We start from the raw sequence: 21,143 nt of genomic DNA on the forward strand, positions 1-21,143 counted from the left end.
CTAGTCAGGGGCTGCTTCCGGGTAGTAGTGGGCGCGGGCTCCTCTGGGAGGTGAGGCCTAGGCTGGCAGCAGCAGGGCCTGTGGACTTCTGGATGGCAGCCCTGTCTCTCCTGTCTCAGCAAGTATGGTTTTTGGGGCCTGGAGGCGGGGTCTTCACAGGACGCCATTGGCCAGGCCCAGTTGACAGTGGTGCCTGAGCGGTGGAGGCAGCTTGGAGTCAGCTTGAGTGTTTAGCTTCTGGTGTGCATGGGATGGGGAGGAGCCAGAGGCCTGAGTGGGGTTGGGGGAAGGGTGAAGGAGGGGATAGCTGGACAGGACACCTGCTGAAATCCCTACCCCACCCCAGGACACTGGCTTTGTAGCTTCCAGGCTAGCTTAGGCTACAGTAAGACTCTGCCTCAGAATCAGTACTGCAAAAGTTGATGGCCATTTAGTCACAAATCTTTGGATGTTGCATCTCGTTTATAATGTTTTTCATTTTCAAGGTAAAGGAAGAAATTTATACAGTTTACGACAGATGTTAAAATTAAGTTGGACGTTAGTAATCATTTGTAAAAATTGTGAATCACAATTGTGAATTATCTAATCACAATAATTAAGATCGCACAATACTGGACAGTTTACTCACTACATTAGTGTCAGAAATGTGATGACTTCAGGCTTTATATAGGGTAGTATTTGTGACATACATGGAAATTTGCTTAGCATAGTGATTTACTTACATTTCAAAAACATTATCCTAAAATCTTTTGATAACTATTCTCAGCTTCTAGCAATATTTGATATGTGGATATTCAGATATAATGGAATGTGTTACTATACATAATAGGAAAGTGTGTGTGCTAGCCTCCAAGTTCATTGCTGGTATTATAATATTTCTCATTAACTCATAGCTCATTTAGAGATATAATTAATCTGCCTTAAGTTTAATACAATTTGTTTTCAGTATGCTATTATAGTCTACTGGTGGGTAACGTTATACTTTTCCACCAGGGTCAGTAGTGGGCATGTAGGTGTGGGGAAAATCTCAACTATTGGGGTTAGTGGGGGCCAGAGGCCAAGGCAAGAGGATCACTTGAGCCCTTTAGAAATTCAAGTCAACATTGGCAATGTAAGATATCCTGTCAAATCTGTTGTACTCAAGAAATAGAGACGTGAGTTTGAAGCCAGTCTGGTGTACATAGCAAGTTTCAGGCCAGCCAGAGTTACATAATAAGGCCCTATCTCTTAACTTTAAAACTTACACTTTCTTGAACATCGGAGTTTGACTTGTTTGGTTGTCGAGTGGTTTTGATCATATTTTAAAAGAAGTAACTAAAGCATTTATCTGTCGTGGAAGTTTTAAATAAAACAATATTAAGCATACAGTAGGCATTAGGTCTTATTAAAATGGAGTTCTTTGCTTTCTTGGTTTCGAGTGTCACCTACTGGATAAGGACCAGGATATGGTGTGCTTTCTTTAATACATAATACACTATTAAGACGAAACAGATTTTATATTTACTCAGGTGAAACAGGTAGTTTAAGCCCAAATCAAGCATCCTATGATATTTAATGCTTTATTTTCCTTCTCATTAAATTTTCTCATTCATTTTACTTTTGTATAAAGAATACAATTTGAAGAAATAGGAGATTTTTTTTCTAATTTTTTTACGAAAGGAAACCCAATATTTTGAACAATGAAAAGCAAGTTCTCCTGAAAGAATAAAAAATGCAGCTAAGAAGTCCGAAGTTTAAAAAAGCCCCAAATACCTCAAATTCCAGACTCTGCCCTCTACCTGTACTAGCTGACCATAAAGTTAGATTAAAATCTTAGAGAATAATCTTGAGAAACAGGAAGCTCCACCCAGGAACTGGTGGACCATAAAGTTTAACAATCTTGAGAAACAGGAAGCTCCTCCTTGTGATTTTTCATTAGTATTCTCGACACTTTCCAATGACACCATCCCTGCCCCCTCGGGTTGTGGTTTCTCCCTTTAAATACCCTTTTGGGGTCGAACTCCACTGCCCCTGCGAGGGATAAGAGTCTCGACCCCAGTGCATTGGTTCCTGTTAATAAACCTCGTGTGATTACAGCAAGGACGGTCTCACGTGAGTTCTTGGGGGGTCGTGTCATCCCGAGACTTGAGCGTGGGTCTCCCCGCTACGGGGGTCTTTCATTTGGGGGCTTGTCCAGGATGAACGACCACCCTCGTCTCCAGAGACCTACTTGGAGTTGAGATAGCATCTGTGTCTTAGTCTGTGTCCTTGTGTTTTGTGCCAGCTAAACTCTGGGTCTGTATTTGCTACTCTGAGTCTGTATTTGCTACTCTGAGTCTGTATTTGCTACTCTGGGTCTGTATTTGCTCGAGAGTTCTGGAGTTCTGGTTTTGCAGTCGCTCCCGTCTCGGGCTGAGAAGGGAGGCTCGTGTCTCAGGAGAGACTCGAGTGTGAGTGGTAGACGTGGCAGGGGCTCACCGATTGTGCTGCCCTGGGAGTCGTCCCAGGATGTCTGGGGGAACCCCAGGGATGCCTGGGAGATTCCTGTCTGGGTGCCGGTGAGGATTCGGTGATTCTCCTGGACTGGAGAAGAGACCCGTCCTCCCAGCTTTCTGTATTTCTAGAGTGGTCTTTGTGTGTTTTAGGTCTTTCTTTTGTGTTACTTGAGACTTTGACGATGGGACTCCTGAGTTTGACTTTAGACCACTGGACTGCTAGAGCACACAATTTGTACCGCAGCAGACTTTTTTTCTCCTTGGAGTGGCCAGTGTTTGACATTGGCTGGCCTCCAGGAGGCACCTTTGACTTAACCATTATTTTTGATCTGCTGTCATTCATCTGTCTGTGGTTGAGAAGGAAGAATGATGTGAAATTCGCTCTCCTTCATCTGTCGTTGTAAGCTCCCTTCTAAATTAGTTCAGTTTTGTGGTGATCTCACAGCAGCCACTTGTTTTTGTTTTTGTGCGCACTTCTATTTTTTGTCTGTTAATCTTTTGATTGTCTTTCTGTGTGACTGAATGCTATTTGTCCTGTTCGGCAGACCTCTATTTTCTGGACTCTTGTTTTCTCTCCATCCCACTTGAGATGCTTGTTAGTAGCTGTTACAGGAAATACAGAATCCTACTAGAGGCCACAAAAAATGTTCCAGACACGGATGGAAGGCACTCACTTCTGCCTGTTGACTTCAATATGCCTAAAGGTAGGGAGCACCAGGTCTACCATCAGACTCCAATGGTGGATCTCTGAGGGGCTGAAAAAATGTCCCACCAATTTGGCTAAAGTAAGAAAAGATATGAAGAAAAAGTTGCAGAAACTTGAAGGGTTAAGCTAAGTCACTGAGAGAGTTATTGTAAGTTGCAGAGAAAATAAGGTTGATGTGTGGTTCAGGGTCTGGGCACAAAAGTGGACAGCACCTAATAGCTGTAGAAGAAGATGCAGACAGAGAGACTGAAAAAAGAAAGAAAGAAAGAAAGAAAGAAAGAAAGAAAGAAAGAAAGAAAAAGGACAAAGAGAGCAGAAAGCTAGGGAAGAAAAGAGACAAAAAGAAGAGGAAGCTAGAGAGCTAAAGAGAGATAAAAGAGAAGAGAGGAACATATACTGGCCACAGTAGTTAGGGAACCTAGGAAGACAGTACCTGGCAACAGAAGAGAATTCCTGGCTAAAGATCAGTGTGCCTAATGCAAAGAAAAAGGACACTGGGACAGGGACTGCCCCAGAAAGAACAAGAGGGGCCACTGGAGAACCTCTCGGTCCTAGAATGCTGGCTATGTGCAGAGATAGAAGGGAAGCCCGCCCAGTTGTTTTGTGGATACAGGGACCCAACACTCTATGCTCCTATCCCCCAGTGGGCCAGTATCCAAAGACCTTGGGTACAGGGGGCTACTGGCAACAAACAATACTTATGGACTGCCCGAAGAACACTGGACCTTGGCATGGGCCGGGTAACCCACTAGTTCATGGTCATCCCTGACTGCCCCTATCCCTTGCTCATGAGAAATTTGCTCTCCAAAATGGCTTGTGTGGGCTGAAATGGCTGGGTGAGGCCATGTGTATGCATATCTGCAGAATGTGTATGTGGAGCTTAAGACCTGTCTCAGTGCACCAGCACCTGATGTTGGGAGATGTATGGCTTAGTGCCATTCTGCCTGGAACACACCGTTCCTGCCAGCCAGACACTAACAATTATCACCCAATCCAGGACTTAAACTGTGATAGAGTGGCTGATGTTTTGCCTCTGAATAGGACGTCCCAAACGATGGGACCACTGGTCAGCTGCCGTGGACTAGATTCTCCACCGGTTGGGGGCAATCTGGTCACCTTGCTGCCCAATCCTGACCTGGAGCCACCATAGCAGGAGTGTCAAGTACTGGCAGAAGCCCACATGGGTGGAGGAAAGACCTCTGTGACTTGCTGATTGACCCCTGCTGAACGCCAAGGCTGCCTTGTCTACAGACAGGAACAGTTCCCTTCATGAAGGTCAGAGATAAGTGGGTGCTGCCGTGGTGGACAACACAATGTCATCTGGAAAGGCTGAACCCCAACCCCCCAGCACATCAGTGCCACAGATGCCTTTGCCATCTCTTGGGTACCCTGATGAAGCCAGCAACTGTGAGTATTATTCATTGCCCAGGACATCAGGAAGGAAGAGATTCAGTGGCATGGGGCAGCAACAAAGCAGATAAAGTGGCTCGAGAAATGGCTATGCAGGAGCCTATCCTGGTTACAGGCCTGCAAAAGACAGCCACTGGGAACTGGGATCGGACTAAGGGATGGCTTCACTTAAAATGTACAACAGAAGTTAAAAGGCCCAAATTGCTTAAACGAAAAAAAGACAATGGCACACTTGAGGGAAAACTATATTCCTCAGAGAACAAACAAAAGACTCACTTTGCCAAATACAAAAATGGACTCACGTAGATAAGAAGCTTGTCCAAGTAGTTAAGGTGTATGTATGTAATAGACTTTAAGATTCTAGCCAGAGAGGCAGTAAAAAATATAAGGTATGTCAGTAAGTGAATGCTTAGCAAGCAAACGGGACAAAGAGACCTAGAGAGTTTAGTAAAAAGTCGAAGTGAACTTCACTGAGATAAAACCAGAAAAATATGATCACAAGTATCTCCTAGTGGTTGTAGATACCTTTCCAGGAATAGATAGAAGCTTTTCTCACCAAGCAAGAGATGGCCTCGGTAGTCATCAAGAAGATACTGGAAGAAATCTTCCCCAGGTCTGGAGTGCCCAAGGTAATCTGGTCAGACGATGGCCCTACTTTCGTTGCCAAGGTAAGCCAGGGTGTGGCCAAGTATTTAGAGGTTGATTGGAAATTACATTGTATCTACACACCTCGAAGTTCAGGACAGGTAGAGTAAATAAATAAAACTCTAAAAGAGACCCTGACCAAATTGACCATGGAGACTGGCGCAGACTGGGTGGTACTCCTTCCCTCTTGCTCTCTTCAGAGCAAGAAATATCCCTTCTGGATACAGCCTTACCCCCTTTGAGATCTTATATGGGGCCTCAGCTCCTCTGACTGTATTAGATGATGTTACTGAACCAACATGTCATAGTAATAATGATTTGTATGCCAGGCTAAAAGACCTACAGGTGATACAGAAAGAAATCTGCTCACAGCTGGCAGCAGCCTATGCCCCGGGGACCTCTGAGACATCTCATCAGTTCCAGGTCGGAGAATGCAACTACATACAACGACACGGAGCCCAGACACTCGAGCCTCACTGGAAAGGACCGTACCTGGTGCTGCTGACCACCCTGACAGCCATCAAGTCTCAGCCCTCACCAGGCGCATACTAGCTGTTGGGGCTGAGAGCTGGGACCTAGAGGGACACTCACATCTTCAAAAAGCTCCCTAGACTTGCATATCAGATAAGTGGATACATCAGAGACGTGACTGGGATGTTGCTATAATGCTCACTTGAGGAGTGTGTTTTAGAAACAAGAATTTCATGTTTGCCCTGGGTTCCCTCGGGATAGGTGTGGGGATAGGCTTGATTTGTATTGCAAATGATGTAACATTGCATATGTTAGTACTCCTAACACTTCTTGGGACTGTGCCTCAGGGATCACAATCTGTATAAGTTTAGAAGTTCTAAAAGACAGTCATGACCTTGGTGTGTAGGTTTAGATAGTGTCCAGATTGGAATCCTGATGCTAAAGACTGAGTAAAAAAAAAAAAAAAAAAGGAGTTGAGAATTACTTAGGGTTAAGGCTATCTAGGTGCTGCAAGGGCAGTACAAGGACAGCCTGCAATGCAAGGCTTATAGAGAATTCAGAACTGCCATTGACTCAGATATAAATAGAGTGAAAAAGACTTTTTAGCTGACCTCCAAGAATACCTAACCTCCCTCTCAGAGGTAGTCCTTCAGAAAAGGAGAAGGTTAGACCTGATATTCCTTAAAGAAGGAGTCTGTGTGCTACACTGAAAGAAGAATGTTGCTTCTATGGAGACCATTCAGGAGTAATTAAAGACTCCATGAATAAACTTAGAGAAAGGTTAGACAAAAGACAGAGGACAGAGAAGCGCATCAGGAATGGTTCGAGAGCTGGTTTAGTAGATCTCCTTGGATGACTACTCTGATATCTTCCCTTATGGGACCCTTCTAGTTTTGCTTTTGCTTCTGATTATGGGTCCACGTGTGTTAAAGAAACTAGTTGCCTTCATTAGAGAAAGAGTGAATACAGTTCAGATTTTGATGTTATGCCAACAGTATCATGCTTTAGGAGGACAAAAAAAGTCAATATTATAAAGATACTAAAATTTAATTCTATGATTAGAACTAGCCACTAGAAGAAGTAGGGAATGAAAGAATAAAAAAATGCAGCTAAGAAGTCAGAAGTTTAAAAAAGCCCCAAATATCTCAAATTCCAGACCCTGCCCTCTACCTGTACTAGCTGACCATAAAGTTAGATTAAAATCTTAGAGAATAATCTTGAGAAACAGGAAGCTCCACCCAGGAACTGATGGACCATAAAGTTTAACAATCTTGAGAAACAGGAAGCTCCTCCTTATGATTTTTCATTAGTATTCTTGACACTTTCCAATGACACAATCCCTGCCTCCTCAGGTTGTGGTTTCTCCCTTTAAATACCCTTTCTCCCAGCCTTTTGGGGTCAAACTCCACTGCCCCTAGTGGGATACGAGTCTCGACCCTAGTGCACTGGTTCCCATTAATAAACCTCGTGTGATTACAGCAAGGATGGTCTCACGTGAGTTTTTGGGGGTCGTGTCATCCCGAGACTTGAGCGTGGGTCTCCCCGCTCCGGGGGTTGTTCACTCCTAAACAATTATTTTGATCTTTAGTTCTAGAGGTAACCATAACAGGATTTTTTCTTCTATTTTTCGGGGCTGGGGACCGAACCCAGGGCCTTGTGCTTGCCACACAAGCACTCCACCACTGAGGTAAATAACAGGATTTTTTATCACATCCCTGTACATGTTTTGATCCCAGTAATGCTTTGTTAAGGGAATCTTTTCTTACGGAAATATTCCTGGCTGCCTACCAGATGCCAAAATTTACTTCACAGGTGACATCCAGAAATGTTCCTAGCCATGTAATAATTACCCCCACAGTACTGAGAATCGGTGCATTATAACTTATACTCTGGATAACTGGTGAAATATTACACTTCTAAGTTGAAATATATCCACGTATTATGGTACAGACACCAGTAAAAGGAACCATCAAATGAAACTATATTCTAAATTCATCCATACAAGAAGGGGAAATTGAGAAATGGAATCCTATAAAAATTAGAGAACTAATGTTTTATGTTTTGATTTTATTTTTGAATAAAAAAAATTGAGTAGAAATGGATAGATTGTCTGTTAGGAAAGCAAATCATGTCCGGTTCTAAATGGTCCAAGATGTATAGCATATATAATAATTCCATTTAGAATAAAACTTAAATTGTAAGATATTAAAAGAAGGAAAAAATTTAATAATCTATCTCCCTGCCATTTCACTAGAATGAAATATCACAAAGGGGATTTACTGTTCAAAGGAATAAGGTAGTTCTCATATAGGAAAACAAAATAGCAAATGTGGACTTAAGTAGATAAAAGCAAAAAATGATTTGACAATTTTTCATTTCTACAGTTTTTTTATTAAGTTAATCTTTTAAAAACCAATTGACATTTTAAACTTCTTGGTATGAATGCACACATATAAAAAGTTATGTATTCTAGCTTTCCCTTAATATTCACTATTTACCTATTAAGTTTCATAAATCAATTTTGAGTGGGTGTGTCATAATTACTAAAATTCAATTCAGTTAATAAAGTCAGCTAAGATAGTAAAATTTAGAGGGAAGACTTTTCTAACTTCATTGAAACAAATTCAAATACAGCATACTACTTTATACTTTATAAAATGAGTTCACCAATTTTAGTCATTCTCAGAGTAATCTGTCAGAGATCCACTCTGGTAAGCACGCTGCTTATAACTTAACTTAGTAAGAGACATAAATGTAGGTATTTTGACTAAGTCCATGTTTGTTGTGTTCTGTTGTATTACCTCTTCCATACACACATTCTCAATAAGTTCTACTTAGAAAAATTCATGATAACCAATTAATAATCTACTGTATGATGATTGTAGAGAGTTTGGATCAGAATCAGGAAAAGATGAGTTGTGTGTATAGACAACCTGAACATACAAGATGGTGTCGTCTCTATTAACTTCTGAAAATTTCGAGATGGCAGTGGGGGCTTATATGGTGTTATTCAAGAAACAGCTATTTCAAAACATGCATTAAACACAGTAGTATTAAGGAATAGGAACAGAGTTTAGTATTTCTAAACTCGCCGGACATTAATATGGGAGTGATAAGATTTATATTAATTTGATAACAAAAAGGCAAAGAAAAAAGATTGATTTAAGAGTTTGATACTTCTCTGTTTGGAGTTTTGAAGATCTGTTTTGTTTACTGTGGAGTTTTAATACGCTTTGGATTTAACATACTAAGTAAAATTCAAATTTAATACTTTAATTCTTCCCTTCCAATTTGTATCCCTTTGAGCTCATTTCTCTGGCTAGGACTTCAAGAACTATATTGAATAAGTAGGGAGAGGGTGGGTAGCCTTACCTAGGCCCTGATTTTAGAGGGATTGCTTCACATTTCTCTCCATTTCTTTAATGTTAGATACTGGCTTGCTCTGTATTGCTGTTAATGTGTTTAGGTATGGGCCTTGAATTAATGGCCTCCCATTAATTTTGTCATTGTTAGGATACTAGTAGGAGAGGTTTGATTGAAATATACTCTCAAGAATATTAACAAAGCCATTGTTAATATCTTGTGTACCACCTGGAGGAAGTACCAGGTTCACAGACAGTTCTTCACAAACTTTCCAAAGCCAGCTAATTGGAGCATGAAGAAAGCCAAGTCCAAGGAATTCTAAACCAGCATCCTCACCAATGCCCCCAGGAAAGGCTTTGGTAAAAGAAGGGAGGTACTGAGACAGTTGACCCTCATACACTCAGAGAAGACTGTGCCAGGAGAATTGGGGAAGGATTATGGGAGAGAGTATTTAGGTATCAGTAGTCAGTGAGCAGAAAGTAAAGTGAAAAAGAAAAAAATATATAAATAGAAATAAAATAAAGGTCTTTAACAAAATGGGACACAATGTATTGCTGAACTAACTCTACTGTGTTTACACTTGCACAGGCTTTAACATCTAGAGAGACCAGATGTGATAAAGTAGGATGCCCTTGTCATTTACATATACTATGTACACAGCAAAGAGAAAGGAAGTGGAGAACACACAGATCAAAGATCCATTGTTCCCTCACATCTATGTGGCTCTGCTTTTCTTTATCAGGACTGTGGAGGCCAGTGCTCATCCAGGTCTCAGGGATCAACCAAAATGCACTCCCCTATGATCTCTGGCCAAGTGCTCTTATGTTCCAAACAGAATTCTGCCTCAGGCTGCAGAGGCACTGAAGGGCCAGCCTTCACCTTCAAGGTGCAACCACTCTTTCAGCCTTTCCAGGCTCTCTGTTACTCAACTGGAAGCTTCAGCAGAGGCCTTTCATCTCAATAACAGAAGGTTACTTGATCCAAAACATTGGAAAGCCATCCTACACTCCTGATTGCCTGCTTACCTGAGTCCAAACAGCATATCTCTCTTCTTTATGCCTGTTTTCCTGATTTGAAAGTAAATAATGTGATCATCTGTGGTGTTGGTGGTAAGAATAAAATCCTTAACATGAATAATAAGACCATGCAGAGCATTGGGATTCACATTCTAGATACAGAGTGAATAGTAAGGGGGAATTACCAAAGAAAACAATAAGAATCCTAACAACAAATACAAAAATAATGAAATGAAATAAAACAAAAACAAAAATACCTTGTGGGTGCTAGGATTAAAGGCATGTATTAACTCTGACCAGCTTTGTAGGTATTTGCAATAAAAAGCAAACAAACAAACAAACAAACAAACAGCCTTATTACAGTTGCAGCAGTTGCAGGAGAGAAGGCTGGGAGATATCCTGTGCTGCTGCCCCCATGCTGTGATTCTGCAGCAGCAACTTCCTTGGGAATAGGAACCTGTATGCAGTGTGATCCCTTGCTGGGCCTGTCATCTCTAAAAGAGGGGCTTCCCTAATCCAAAACCTTGGAATCCAGTTTACTTCAGGCCAGGAATGAAGTCAACCATCATTAGGGAAAGAGCAAGGGAAAAATTACATAGGAAAAAATATGTGCCTTAATCAGAAGAAAAGATCCTCAAATTCTAAGGCACGCACATCTCTACTCCTCTCTTCTGAGCTTTGCATAGAGATGTTGTATAACTCCAGATGCTAGGAAAAGGCAGAGTTCTTCCCAGAAAAGTCATACATGCTTTTCACCCTGACGTCTGTGAGGTTAGGTGGCATCTTATCACAGAGTCAGCACACCTGGGATAAGGACACAGAAGCCACAGATGACAATGCCAAATGGACTCCCTCCTTAACTTATGGACCCATTAAAATTAAGGTTTAGCCTAACCTTAGGCCATTCCACTCCCTGCCCATCCGCCTGAATTTTATGTTTGCTATGAGTTAAAGTTCAGCGTGTAGCCCCAATATCCTCATGATTGGACTTGGAAATTCAGGAAGAATGATATTGGAGAAGGGATGGGTATGTGGTTACAATGTGGTAACACAAGGTCCAGGTTTACGTTTGCTCAGTGATGTCCAATTTAATTGTCTTGTTATATTTGTGAAAGGGAGGATGTTCAACTTAATATATAAAAGGTACAGAAACTTATTATTTTATATATGCCCTGTAGGTGATCTGTATGTTCCCAAGAAAAAGGAGTTTTTATTGCAATATATAGGATTATAGATCATTTATTTTCTGAAATACATGGATATGTAATGGAAACAATGTCAGCTGTCAAGGACTGCACAGCAATCAAATATTCCCAGGCTTTATACACTCAGGGGTCTAGAAGGAATATATTGGCCTCCAGAAAAAGGGAAAACCTTAGGAATCGAAATGTGTGTCACATGTATTATCTTGGGTAGTAGATTTACTTTTAAGAAAAAAACTCCCTCCTCCTTGGTCCCTAGAGATTTGGGTGCTAAGAAAAATCTGTTCTCTAACTCAGGGTTGTAAGCAACTCTCCCCAGCAAAAGCAATGATGACTTCTAATGAAGCAGAGAGAAACATCTAGCTTTGGAATAGAGGTTGCCAAACAGTATTCCCAGTGACATATGAGAGACTGGAGGAATGGGCCCCCACAGAAATTGATCCATTTGGGGAGATCTAGTTAGCAGGTAGACCATAGAACTTCCCAGTGACATCATCAGTAAGCCCTTCACTGGACAATCTATTGTATCTAAGAGATCCCTAGAATCTTCTGTGATGTCACCAGTGTTGTGGTGACACTAACTGCCTTTGGGATATTCCTTCAGTTCCCTTTGGGTTCACAAGCAGGCATGTTTCGCCAGCTGCTCAAGCTATTTCGAAAGGAAAGGGGAGATCAAGGAGAGACCACACCAAGGCAGAAGGAGGATGACCTCCTCTCTAGTAAAACAGGAAGGAGGAAATCATTCTGGGGAAGGCTTGGTGAGTCCTGGGCAGAGTTGGGGAACATCCTCAAGGAGGTAGGTTTGAGATGTGCCTTCTAAGACTAGGCCTTACAAGCAGGAGGCTTGGGATTTCTGAAAGACAAACCAAGAGTCAGGAGTTCCTGATCATTAATTTGAGAGAAAGGCAGAAAGTGGTAAGCCTTCAGTTTCTTTTCTGGAAGCTTTTTAATTGTGAGTGTCAATGAATGGCAGGAGGAGGCACTGTGAGATTAACAATGTGACCATCCATGGTTGGGAGTTGAAGTACTTCATCCTCTAGATTACTGTAGGTTACGTAAGTCCCTGATGGTGAGAACAAGGAAGGATGCATCCCTAGAAATGAATTGAGTTCTCAGACACTTTGGGCTGGAACACACACGATTAGAGCTTGATGGTGCTAAGCATTATGAACTCCAGGATTATCTGCACCACAGCTGATATGAGATAACAATGTCCCAGATGTTTATGTCTCAGTCAGGTTATAAGTTTCAGTGCCAGGGGTCCTGTATTAGTGAGTATGGCACGTGTATGGCATTAGAGCTTGGGAAGAGGGACATAGCTTAAGAATCCAGTTGAAGAAAGCTTTTCTGCTCTTTCAGGGATTCACCCAGTCTCTACCATTTCCCCTTCCTCAACCTCCTTTTGGGATTCAGAATGATGTTTTCTGCCCATGGGCCATAAAATATGCAAATTCACTTGGGTTTATCTAGCTATCTATTTATCTATCAGGATTTGGTAGGAAGACATCATCCCAAAATGTCATCAGTGAGCAAGAGAAGTGTCGAAAGGAACTGGAGGAACTCAAACTTGAAATCCAGAAGTGTAAATTCGAGAGGGATGAACTTTATCAAATCCTGGACTTTTATATCTATGATGATTGGGACCTCAGGTAGTCATTATGCCCAGTTACCTGTTCACTGTCTTGTGCTCTCTCTCTGCTAACCCAAGATTTCCTCATAGCACGAGAGAGTTTCACCTCTCATCCTGGATTTTAAAAAGCCTTGGCAGGCATTTGCTTGTGAGATCAGCTAGGTGCTGCGTGTTTAGGGTCAACCTCTTTTGTACTTGACCCTGAGCTCCTTGGATTAGCGTTGGTTCTGTCAACAGCTAGAAGGACCTTGTCACACTTGCTGCCTGTAAGTGAGGGAATGAAATGCCTGCATGTCATGACTCTTTTACTCTGATTTTGTTCATTATACACTGATTCTGTGGCACCTCCATGCATGTAGTTGGGATTCTACTTGTGTTTTATATGGGTTGGTATGTATGTATGTGAAAGTATTTGTGGGTTTTATGCTCACGGTCAGGGAGTCTGGGGAGATTGATGGGATCTGAGGATTTGTGTGATGGACAGTTTGCAGGTCATGATGGTGTGGAAGCCCACAGGGATCAACAGAGCACTTTGCATCTTCTGTTTACTTAGGTGGTAGATAGGACTCTCCTGAGGGAAGGGTTACAAATCCTCTTCCCTGTCAAAGTAGTTATGCCCTCTGGGAATTCATGGAACTAAAGGAAACTAGGTTTGAGAATCCATGTTTTCAAAACAAAAGAAATGTCATCACAACTATGTGTTGGACTCAATCCACTCCAGTAGAGAGGAAAACCATATCTCCACAGCCTTTTAAAGAGTCCTTATTTCAAAATATGTTTGCTGATTTACGTGGAAATATTTCCTTGAAAGAAATGTTGTTGGAGTCTCACTGTTGTGTTTTTGCTCTGGTCTTTGTGTTTGCCACATTCTTCCCCCTCATTTCTTGAATTTGAATTTTTTATTGGATTTTTTTTTTTTACATTTCACCTATTTCTGAAATCATGAGTTCAGATGCTTATTTCTTCCTTGGGCCATGCCCTAACACAGGCTGGATGTCGAATTGCCAATACTTCAATCCGAACATGAGAGGAGAATGATGGCTATGCAAATGATGACCTAGTCAATAAGTGATGCCATGGAGAGGTACAAGGAGCTCATACAAGTGAACAGTTCCTACTAGTGAGTCGCTGACAGAGATGAGAACCCAGCACTAGGCAGGGAATGCTTCTGTCCTGTATGACTTTGAACCAAAGTCAGGGCTCTGGTTCTGTAATGTCTGACTCTTAATAAGAAGCCTGCCTCCTGGCAAGGGTCTTAGATTTGTAGCTCTTGGACTCAGTTGTCCTACATGTGAAGGGTGTAGAAAACACTCCAATTGTTATTTTCCCCATTAAAGATCTTCTAGATAGTAAAGATTTGTTCTATTAGGTGAATATCAATCAACCTTGACCTTCTAGGTCTCTGACAGGAGATTTACATATCTGTGATGCATGAGAAACACAAGGAAAGATTGTATAGCTATTGGGTCTTCAACTACCCCTCGGAGGGGATTTCCCCACTATGTGAAGATAGTTTTAGCATACCATGGACATATAAGCACCCATATGGACCATCTCTTCTTCCTTGATTTATATAAACTGTCTTAGTGTCAGGATTTTCAGAACTACTTTGATTCATGTGGAATGTGGATTCTGGATTTGCCTCCTCTAATTGGTCCTAACTTGTATAGTGTGGCTCTATTCTGGGGATGTCTGGGGATGAGGACCCTTGATGGCATGATTGGACTTGCAAGAGTGACAGGCAAATAGAAGCTGGCTGGGATTTACCATTTTTTGTTTGTGGTTCAGCATCACGCACTCCCAGCTCCTGCGTGAACAAGCTCAATTGAAGAACAAAATACAGATTTTGCTGAATGAGAAGAGAGAACAGCTGGTGGAGCAGACTGAACTGCCAGCATCCTCTGTGGAGGCAAAGAGGCTCTGTGAAGAGGCCGGAATGAACATCTGTGACCCCAGAGCCAAGCAACAGCAGGTAGGATTAGCCCTCAGGGTCAGGTTGTCCTCATGTCTTACCATAACCATAGACAAACCAACGTAACTGTCTATTGATTGATCCATGTCCTGACCTAGGTCTCATCCAAGTGTTCATTTATGTGATGGCTTACAAGGCTTTCCGTGGAGATAGCCCTTTTTCAAGAAACGGGATGTTTGGAAAGCAAAAGCTCCTGCTCTTCTTGAATCTGCAGTTTATTAAGGGAGATAGGTTGATCACACAGCAGAGCACTACATGTCATTATGTGTGGAGGGTGCTATGTGGGAGCCCCTCTTTAGACTAGAACAGGGCTTTAAGGGATGAAGCAAAAGTCTGGAGCTCATTTTCTTTACAGGGACGTTTGAGACTCCAGGAAGTAAGTCAAACCAGAATCTTCCCGGGGGAAGACGCATGTAGAAATGGCAAAGAAAAGGTTGTCCTTGTCATTTGTGGTGTCTGTTGTTCTTCTTCCCCTCTTCTCCCTGTATATGAAGAAGGTGTCTGCATGCTTCATAGATCTTGGGTAACTACAGAGCCTGAGGAACAGCATGTCAGTCCTGTCTTATCTGAGTGCTCCTGGAGAGTACATATCTGGGCCTTATAGTCTGAAGCTGGTTAGAAGAATAAGGATATGAAAAGGTTTCTCAAAGGCTGAGGGTTGGCATGAGAGATTTGAGACTTCAAGAACAAAGTTATTCATATGTACCCCCAATTCTCACCCAGAAAGGTGTATTGCTGTGCTGACCTGCATCTTAGGGATCATGCAGGGAGGCCAGTTAATGACAAGCAATTTTGTCCAGTCATTTTCCAACTTAGTCCTTTAAGCCTAGGTCTCTCAACAAACATGAAGCTTCCTGTTTTGTGCTGGCCAGCAGTCTTTGCATCACCGGTCCAGTTCCAGGTGGAGCCCCCTCTCTTCTTTTCTCAACACATTTTTAAACCATTCAGTTATTTTCAAAATAAGGATTAGATTTCTTCACTTTACCTGGACAGAGGTATCCCCCGGGAAGATTCTGGTTTGTCTTATTGGCTTCAGCATGATCTTGCATGGAATCCTAGAGTACATCCCTCTGCTGACATTGCTTTGCTGACTATATCATGGGCACAGCATTCTTTCAGGATAGATTCCCTCTCAATATTGTACACAGTGCTGCATTTCAGAAAAGTCACTGTATGTTATTTATTTAGCCCTTTCCTGCAGACATTGAGGTTGTTTTAATATCACATGAACTCTAATGTGATGAAAAGCTCCTTGTAAATGACCATGAGTCACTGTCTCCTCTGATGCTTCCAAAGTCTTCTATGAAGGAAACAGGGTAGATTTAGTGAGGGGCCTATGATGAGTCAGCATAGAGCTTGATGGAGTCTTTTCCTAGAAATCTCTGTCTTGGGAATTTGATGATGTGTTGTTTAGGCTATCTGTGCAGAGCACGTAACTTACTTGTAGGACCATCAGGTATCTGCATAGAAAGGTTTCCTGAAGTAGAAATGAGTACAGGCCAGGACAGCACAGCCTGCTTGAGTCTAAGAGACTTGTACACAGCATTGTTCCCACTAATTCCTCACTCAACAGGAAATGTGCTGCATAAGAGCAAAGTTTTCATTTGTGCATGTGAGTGTGTATCTGTGTGTGTGTGTGTGTGTGTGTGTGTGTGTGTGTGTGTTTGCCAGCAGTGGATGAGCATGGTTGTGCTCATGCTGTGTGTTTTTCTAATGCTGGATGATTTTTCAAGTCTTTTCGGAATGGGAATTTATATATAGGAGCGTGAGTGAGTGTTTGTTTGTGTGTGTGTGTGTGTGCGTGTGTGTGTGTGTGTGTTTGTGTGTTTGTGTGTTTTCAGTACTGAACCTGTGTTTCCCTCTATTTCCAAGTTTCATGATAAAAGTACTCTAAGAGTTCACTTTACATCCATGAAACATGAAATACAGCTGCCCAGTCATTAAACATCTCCATCTAGCTCTGTACAGCAAAATGACACTTAAGGTATTAATTTATTCTGTTTTCAAAAAATTCATAACAGAATTATCTTGTGAAGTCTGGCGAGGAGTGGGAAATATGTTCAAGTGAGTCCGGTTTCATAGTGGTGACAAATAGTACAGGCCTGGAGCTTGCAGGTCCCTTTTTGTAATGGTGTAGAAGCAGGACAATAAAGTCCTTTAGAAATGCAACCCCCAAAAAGAGGACACAAAAACACCTGTAATGTAGATTTTCAAGTGATTAGGGGTAAAACTACTGATCTGCATTGAAATCCTTTGGAGCACATCAAAGGAATGGAGTACATGGAGGTAAGGGGGGGCTTCTTTATAAAATCCATTGATTTATGATCCTTCTCTGTTCTTTGTGAATTGTGAAAGCCCACTGGAAGGTTATGTCACTCACTGTGTTTTCTCCAAGGTTGCTTTCCACATGGTTTGCTACCATTTCTTTCCAGCTACCTTGGCACACTACAGCTTCCCCTGGGAGTTTTGCTTGGATTTATTCTCAATTTTATTCATTGAGAATTTGAGTTGCTTGGAGTTGTATCATCATACAGCAAAAGTCCCATAGCTATGTTGTGTTGCAAGAACAGGCCAATTTCAGGAGCCCCTTTAGGTACACAGTTAATCCAAAGCCCTCCCCTATGTCATCTGTGTAGCATTCTGCAAGTGTTGTTAATCAAAATCATTTTCTCTCAGTTAATTTCAGCCTCAATGGGGTTAGGAGAAATGATGAAATTCAGATGGGTCTAGGAGTGTAAGAACAGGTAGCCCTATGAGAAGCCATGTTCAGAAAGTGGAACAGAAGTTTTAGTTAACCCAGTGATTCCACAACAAGGAGTAGGTGCTGCCATTGCAACTAGGGAGCATCAGTGTTGTAGTGGTCACAGAGTAGCCTTGTAGGAGAATCAATCCAGACGTTCATCAGTCAAGGAGTGAAAATGTATCATAGTGAGGAGCCTGTCCACGTATCTGATTCAGTCTGAGATAATCCATGCAAGCTTTTACTTACTTACTCAAAATATCTGTGTCAAAATCACATTATGGGGAGAAAATTTGTTGATTTGGATCCTAGTTATGGGGATTTCCTGTGATTCTATCTTTGGGCATGAAGTCACTCAGGCTATGGTAAAGAGAGCTCCGATTAGAAGAAGCTGCACACTTCGGGGAAAGTCTGAAACAGTGAACAAGAACAAGAGTCTAGTCCACCACCAACATATGATCCTTTGTTGGGGAACAAGACTGCTCTACACAGCCTTGGGAACTTGCTAAGCAAGATTGGTAATAGGGAAATAACTCTGAGTCTATGACGGTTTATGGGAGGACAGCACATCACTGACTGAGCTGTCTATTGGCTTCGGTCACTATTTACATATCCCACTCAACATTTGTTTTTATGCCTCCAGAGTATCCTGGGGAATCTTTACATTAAGCATTAATGTTCAAGTAGGAACACAGGCTGGAAGAAGCCATTTGAATATCCTTTCCCTATATAAATACCCTTTTTGGGTGAATGACCACCCACATGGTTTTCAGCATCAGGCAGCTAAAGAGCTACTCAGAGTATTGTTCTGGTAGAGTTCATGTGAATTTTCCCCGTGAAACAATATATATCATCCTTTGGATTTCTTGGTATTTTCTACTCCTTTCTTCCTGTGATCTCTCCGGAAAGATCTAAGGACATTTTCACTTCTGTCCTCTCACAAATTGCCTTGCACTAGCCATAGACGTACAGGGGTGCTGGTGTGTTTCTACATCACAATCACCTTTAATGTCCATGTGTACGCTGGGAAGATTTGCATGGAGCACATTCTCAGTGATTACAGGATCTATGCAATTCCCATGGATTTTATGTGAGATGGCCTCCCTGTGTATTTGCAGGTACAGCGGTTAAAATGGAACCCAGGCAGGTTCCTTCACTGCAAACATAATCAGAACTTTCACCTCAATTCTGGGCATGTTCTCCAGAAGGCATCCACATGGTATTCTAGGTTGCTCATAGCTCTCTTGACCTCAGATTCAGACATAGCCACAATGTTATTATTCCATGTCATATACCTGGACAAGTGGGAAAATATGCTCATTTTTCTCTTAATTCCAGTACAGTGCATAGTCCACAGTTCAAATTCTAGCAGTTTGAAAAGCTGAGATATAAATCCAAGCCCAGGTACTCTATGACACTTGGGGATGCAGGGACTGACCTCAGCTGACAGACAGGTCATGCTGGATTGTCCAACTGAATAGAGCTGATGTAAGAGGGAGAGCTGAAGTGACAACCACTCACTAATCCTTTTTCCCCTTGCTCTGCCAGGTCTGAAATTCTCCAGCAGAAACTCGAACATGACACAGACCTGGGCAAGATCTCCCTTGGTGAGAAGTGGTACAGGAGGAGAACAAAGTGTGCACAGCAAATACACCACTATTGCATCTCATCTGTAATGTCCATAGCAATTGTGGACTGCATTTTCCTCCTTTAGTTTGAATTCTTTGGATTTAATAGGCTGTACTTTCACCTCGACTCTCTCCAGCAAGTGTACAGTTTTGGAGGGACCCAGAGAAGTGCTGATGCACATCAATCAAGAGCTGCTGGTCATCCAGAAAGACTGTTCATGTGTAAATTTGTACTTGTCCTGATGGGTCATCCAGAAGGGTTTCATGGAGATCAGTCCACAACATTGGAAAGACTTTGAGACAAAGGCTGTGATGTATTTTATACTCGGTATTGGATGGTCTTGTCCTTCATACCCCACTCCAATAGAAGAGACCTCCTTACATTCCACTTGAAAAGATTATTACCATCAGTAACTGCTTGTCTATTATGTTCCAAGGCCAACCACAGGGTATAAGTCTGTTCTGCAAAATGAGTAGCAAAAGAATGTTTAGCACAATTCCTCTGTTTAGATTTTGGTTTGAATTTTGGTTTTTTTGTTTTTCTTGTATTCATTTGAAAGTTTGTTATTTATTTGTTTTTGTTTTATTCTTGCAGTTGATTCGCTATTTTGATGAGGATATAGACTGTATATATTGACTACCCGCATCTGGTTACTATTGAGTAAATTGGATGTATTCCTTTAAATAAAACAGTAATCTCAAACTCTTCACTCTTAAGAACCTTCTTTATTGATCATTAGTGTCAACATCTGAAGTTCCACAGCTATCAGGAAGGGATGGATCTGTGCATTCTCATGGGGACTGGGCATCAAATCACTTCCCCGTCAGACTGAGATTCAAAGGCATTTATACAGTCACTGTTCACTGTGTTCCCAACTCTGTGAATTTCAACTTTATCATGCATACATTACCCACTGTGTATGTTTGCTGTCAAATATATAGTTACCTCCAAATTATACTCTGTGGATGAGAGTGTTGAACAAATTAATGAGATAATCATTAATTTTTCTGTAATATCTCCCAGGAAATATAAACATAGTATAAGGGAGTTTAAAGCAATCAGGAAGCCTGCACCCAAATCCGGTGGTGAAGAGTGCTGAACACCCAGAAATGCAGATACTCCTGAGACCACAGGACAGAAAGCCACTTCTGCCCAGCTCTGCCCATATCTCTGGCCCAATATTCATCTGCATGATGCCTCTGGAAACAGGAAGAGAGGAGCAGTCAGCAGCAGGAACCTGCTTGGTCCAGCCTGGGCCCAGAACCAACCCGGGCCCTGAGCATATTTGAAGAAAACCAGAGGCATACAACTCTCTGTTTCCTGATTGTGGCTTTTTTTATTTGAAGCCTTAAACACCATGTTGTTGCTGTTAATTTTTAATTGGATATTTTTCATTTCGAATTCAAATGTTATTCACTTTCCTTGTTTCCCAGAAATAAGTCCAAATATCATCCCCCTCCACTTCTTCTATAAAGGTATTCCCTTCACCATTCATCCACTTTCCCAGCCTAGGGAGGACCAAGGGCTGCTCATTCCATTTGTGCCCAAGAAGACCATCCTCTGATACACATGCAGATGGAGCCATGGCACAGTCCCTGTATAGTGATTGGGTAGAGGTTTAGTCTCTGGGAACTCTGCTTGGCAGGCATGGTTGTTCTTATGGGGTTGCAAGTCCCTTGAGCTCTTTCAATCTTTCTGTAATTCCTCCAACTGAGGTTCAGTTCTCAGTTCAATGGTTTGCTGCTAGCATTCTCCATTGTATTTGACATGATCTGGCTGTGCCTCTCAGGAGACATCTATATCCAGTTCCTGTCAGCCTGCACCTCTTAGCTTCATCCCCCTTATCTAGTTTGCAGGCTGTATATGTATGGGCCACATGTGGGGT

The 21,143-nt window shown here is 41.9% G+C and overlaps 2 protein-coding genes across 7 annotated transcripts in view; both read left to right on the top strand.

The window, feature by feature from the left end:
- Spetex2l2 (Spetex-2 protein like 2) overlaps positions 1 to 6,202 on the top strand; it is a 28,746-nt gene extending 22,544 nt beyond the window's left edge. For all 3 annotated transcript variants that reach the window (XM_087568275.1, XM_087568276.1, XM_087568277.1), the window contains one exon: positions 5,565 to 6,202. In XM_087568275.1, the coding sequence (XP_087424401.1) occupies positions 5,565 to 5,639 (75 nt within the window). In that variant the 3' untranslated portion in view covers positions 5,640 to 6,202. The remainder of the gene's footprint in view (positions 1 to 5,564) is intronic.
- LOC148003297 (disks large homolog 5-like) lies at positions 88 to 19,964 on the top strand. Of its 4 annotated transcripts, none has more exons than XM_087568272.1 (5): positions 88 to 122; positions 12,777 to 12,936; positions 13,906 to 14,037; positions 14,706 to 14,889; positions 19,178 to 19,964. In XM_087568272.1, the coding sequence occupies exons 3-5, from the start codon at positions 13,994 to 13,996 to the stop codon at positions 19,181 to 19,183; spliced, it is 234 nt and encodes a 77-aa protein (XP_087424398.1). In that variant the 5' UTR covers positions 88 to 122; positions 12,777 to 12,936; positions 13,906 to 13,993; the 3' UTR covers positions 19,184 to 19,964. The 4 variants fall into 4 exon arrangements, with proteins under 4 accessions (XP_087424398.1, XP_087424396.1, XP_087424397.1 ...); XM_087568270.1 differs by lacking the exons at positions 88 to 122; positions 13,906 to 14,037 and adding exons at positions 11,836 to 12,045; positions 15,245 to 15,412; XM_087568273.1 differs by lacking the exon at positions 88 to 122 and adding an exon at positions 12,024 to 12,045.
- The last annotated feature ends 1,179 nt before the right edge of the window (positions 19,965 to 21,143 follow it).

This window comes from Rattus norvegicus, chromosome 9 (assembly GCF_021556685.1).
Source record: "Rattus norvegicus strain SHRSP/BbbUtx chromosome 9, alternate assembly SHRSP_T2T, whole genome shotgun sequence".
In the NCBI taxonomy this organism is placed as follows: domain Eukaryota; kingdom Metazoa; phylum Chordata; class Mammalia; order Rodentia; family Muridae; genus Rattus; species Rattus norvegicus.

Bases quoted from the DNA above. Each gene is read 5' to 3' on its own strand.
- LOC148003297 (XM_087568270.1), top strand. From the start codon at position 11,916: ATGTTTCGCCAGCTGCTCAAGCTATTTCGAAAGGAAAGGGGAGATCAA. The intron at 12,046-12,776 runs GTGAGTCCTGGG...TTTATCTATCAG, and splicing joins ATCATTCTGGGGAAGGCTTG to GATTTGGTAGGAAGACATCA. The intron at 12,937-14,705 runs GTAGTCATTATG...TTTGTGGTTCAG, and splicing joins TATGATGATTGGGACCTCAG to CATCACGCACTCCCAGCTCC.